Below are 1,721 nucleotides of genomic sequence, written 5' to 3' on the forward strand. Positions count from 1 at the left end.
TTATTATTATTATTATTATTACAACAATCTCAACTTCCTGGGAAACATACAGTGCAAGTTGCCTTTTATAAGTGCTAAAACACACTGACAAGATCTTTCCTTTCTACAGCTGGGTACCCATTCCACGTGGGTGAAGTGAGGAAAACTCGAGTAAAGTGCCTTTCCAAGGGTCGCAACGTCGGGCCTGCAGCTCGATTGCTCACTAATCGTATCCTGTCGTCTGCTTTCGGTTCCACTTTCCGCCCCGCCCTCTCTCCTCTGGGCTCCTGGCTCTTTCTGCAGGCTTTCTACTACTACTTTTTGGCTCCAACTTACTACTGTCTTTCAGCCACACCCCTGATCTTAGGGTAGAAAAGAACTAACAACTAGCCCTCTCGGACACAGGTTAAAAATCTCCCAGGTCCCATGTGCTAGTTGCGCACGTTAAAGATCCCTTGGTGGTCCAGAATCAATAAGAGTAGGCTTTGACCGCCTCCAGGGCAAAAATTCAAAATGAATTCCTATCAAAATATATAATTATGTGCCACGCGCGCTCATATGACCTTGTGCAGTGCAGTTGCGAGCGCAGTAAGACACTAAGTACCAACTCAGCATTTAATGAGTTTAAAAGAAAGAAACTTTCTCCAGTGTACAAGGGGTAGATATCACCTCTCAAGTCTTGCACACCCTCGTCCTCCCCCAGCGCACAGTCCACCCGGCCGTCCAGTAGGTAATGTAAGGGGACGCAGTAGGAGCGGGGACACTTCACGTAGCCCTCAGGACACATGAACTCTTCTGTTTAAAAAAAATGTAACCGTAGAATGGATCATATGTCAGTTAAAGTTGATTCTGTTTTAAGATTAGTGAGATATATTTTTTGTTGAATTCATCAAATGTCAGCTTAAGTCTGTTCTGTTTTTGAATTAGTAAGATGTAATTTTAGAAATGTAGAATTGATTAAGTGTCAGCAAAAGTTGTTAGGTGTTTTGATCAAATGTCCGCCAAAGACATTTCTGTTTTTAGATTAATGAGATATGTTATTTGTAGAATTTATAAAATGTCAGGTAAAGTCATTTATGTTTAAAGATAAAATAGATTTATATCAGGTTATTATTATTATTATTATTATTATTATTATTATTATTATTATTCACGTGTTTAGCTTGTACTATTAATACAATTACGTCACATGTACATCATATGCTACAAACACAGTGACGGGATGTGTACAATTAAACTACAAACACAGTGACGTCACGCACACCACTTATACCACACAGCGTGACATCATGTTTAACTACTTTGAGTACACATCCCACAGTGACGTCATGTGCACAACTTGTATTGACTAAACACACTTGGTAAGATCACGTGTACAACCTGTGGACTGTTATATAATAATATAATATATACAAGTCAACAGTAACTCACCGCAGTCCTCAAGATGGCTGCCGTCCCGACATCCTATGACGTCACCGTAGCCATCTCTGTAGAGCACACAGCGGGGCGCCCAGGAGGTGGCGTTCATTGACCCCGAGGTGGCGTTCACTGACCCCGGGGTCACGTTCCTTAATGTGTAGGTGAGTGTGCACACTGTGCCTGAAGACAGATGGCCATAGCTTTACGGCTTCTCCCTTGTAGTTTGGATTTTTAAAAATTGTACGTTGAACTATAATTGCTCAAGACTCATTTGTTCAATTGTTAGTTATAGTGTGTTAATAAGTTCTGATTTTATATATATA

The 1,721-nt window shown here is 40.7% G+C and overlaps 1 protein-coding gene across 1 annotated transcript in view; it reads right to left on the reverse strand.

Moving 5' to 3' along the window:
* The window catches only part of LOC101860430 (G-protein coupled receptor GRL101), a gene marked incomplete in the record, with an annotated part of 26,546 nt that overhangs the window by 15,388 nt on the left and 9,437 nt on the right, over positions 1–1,721 (reverse strand). The window contains 2 exon segments of the mRNA XM_013085830.2: positions 649–774; positions 1,411–1,578. Of these exon segments, the coding sequence (XP_012941284.2) occupies positions 649–774; positions 1,411–1,578 (294 nt within the window).

Source organism: Aplysia californica, unplaced genomic scaffold (genome assembly GCF_000002075.1).
Source record: "Aplysia californica isolate F4 #8 unplaced genomic scaffold, AplCal3.0 scaffold00411, whole genome shotgun sequence".
In the NCBI taxonomy this organism is placed as follows: domain Eukaryota; kingdom Metazoa; phylum Mollusca; class Gastropoda; order Aplysiida; family Aplysiidae; genus Aplysia; species Aplysia californica.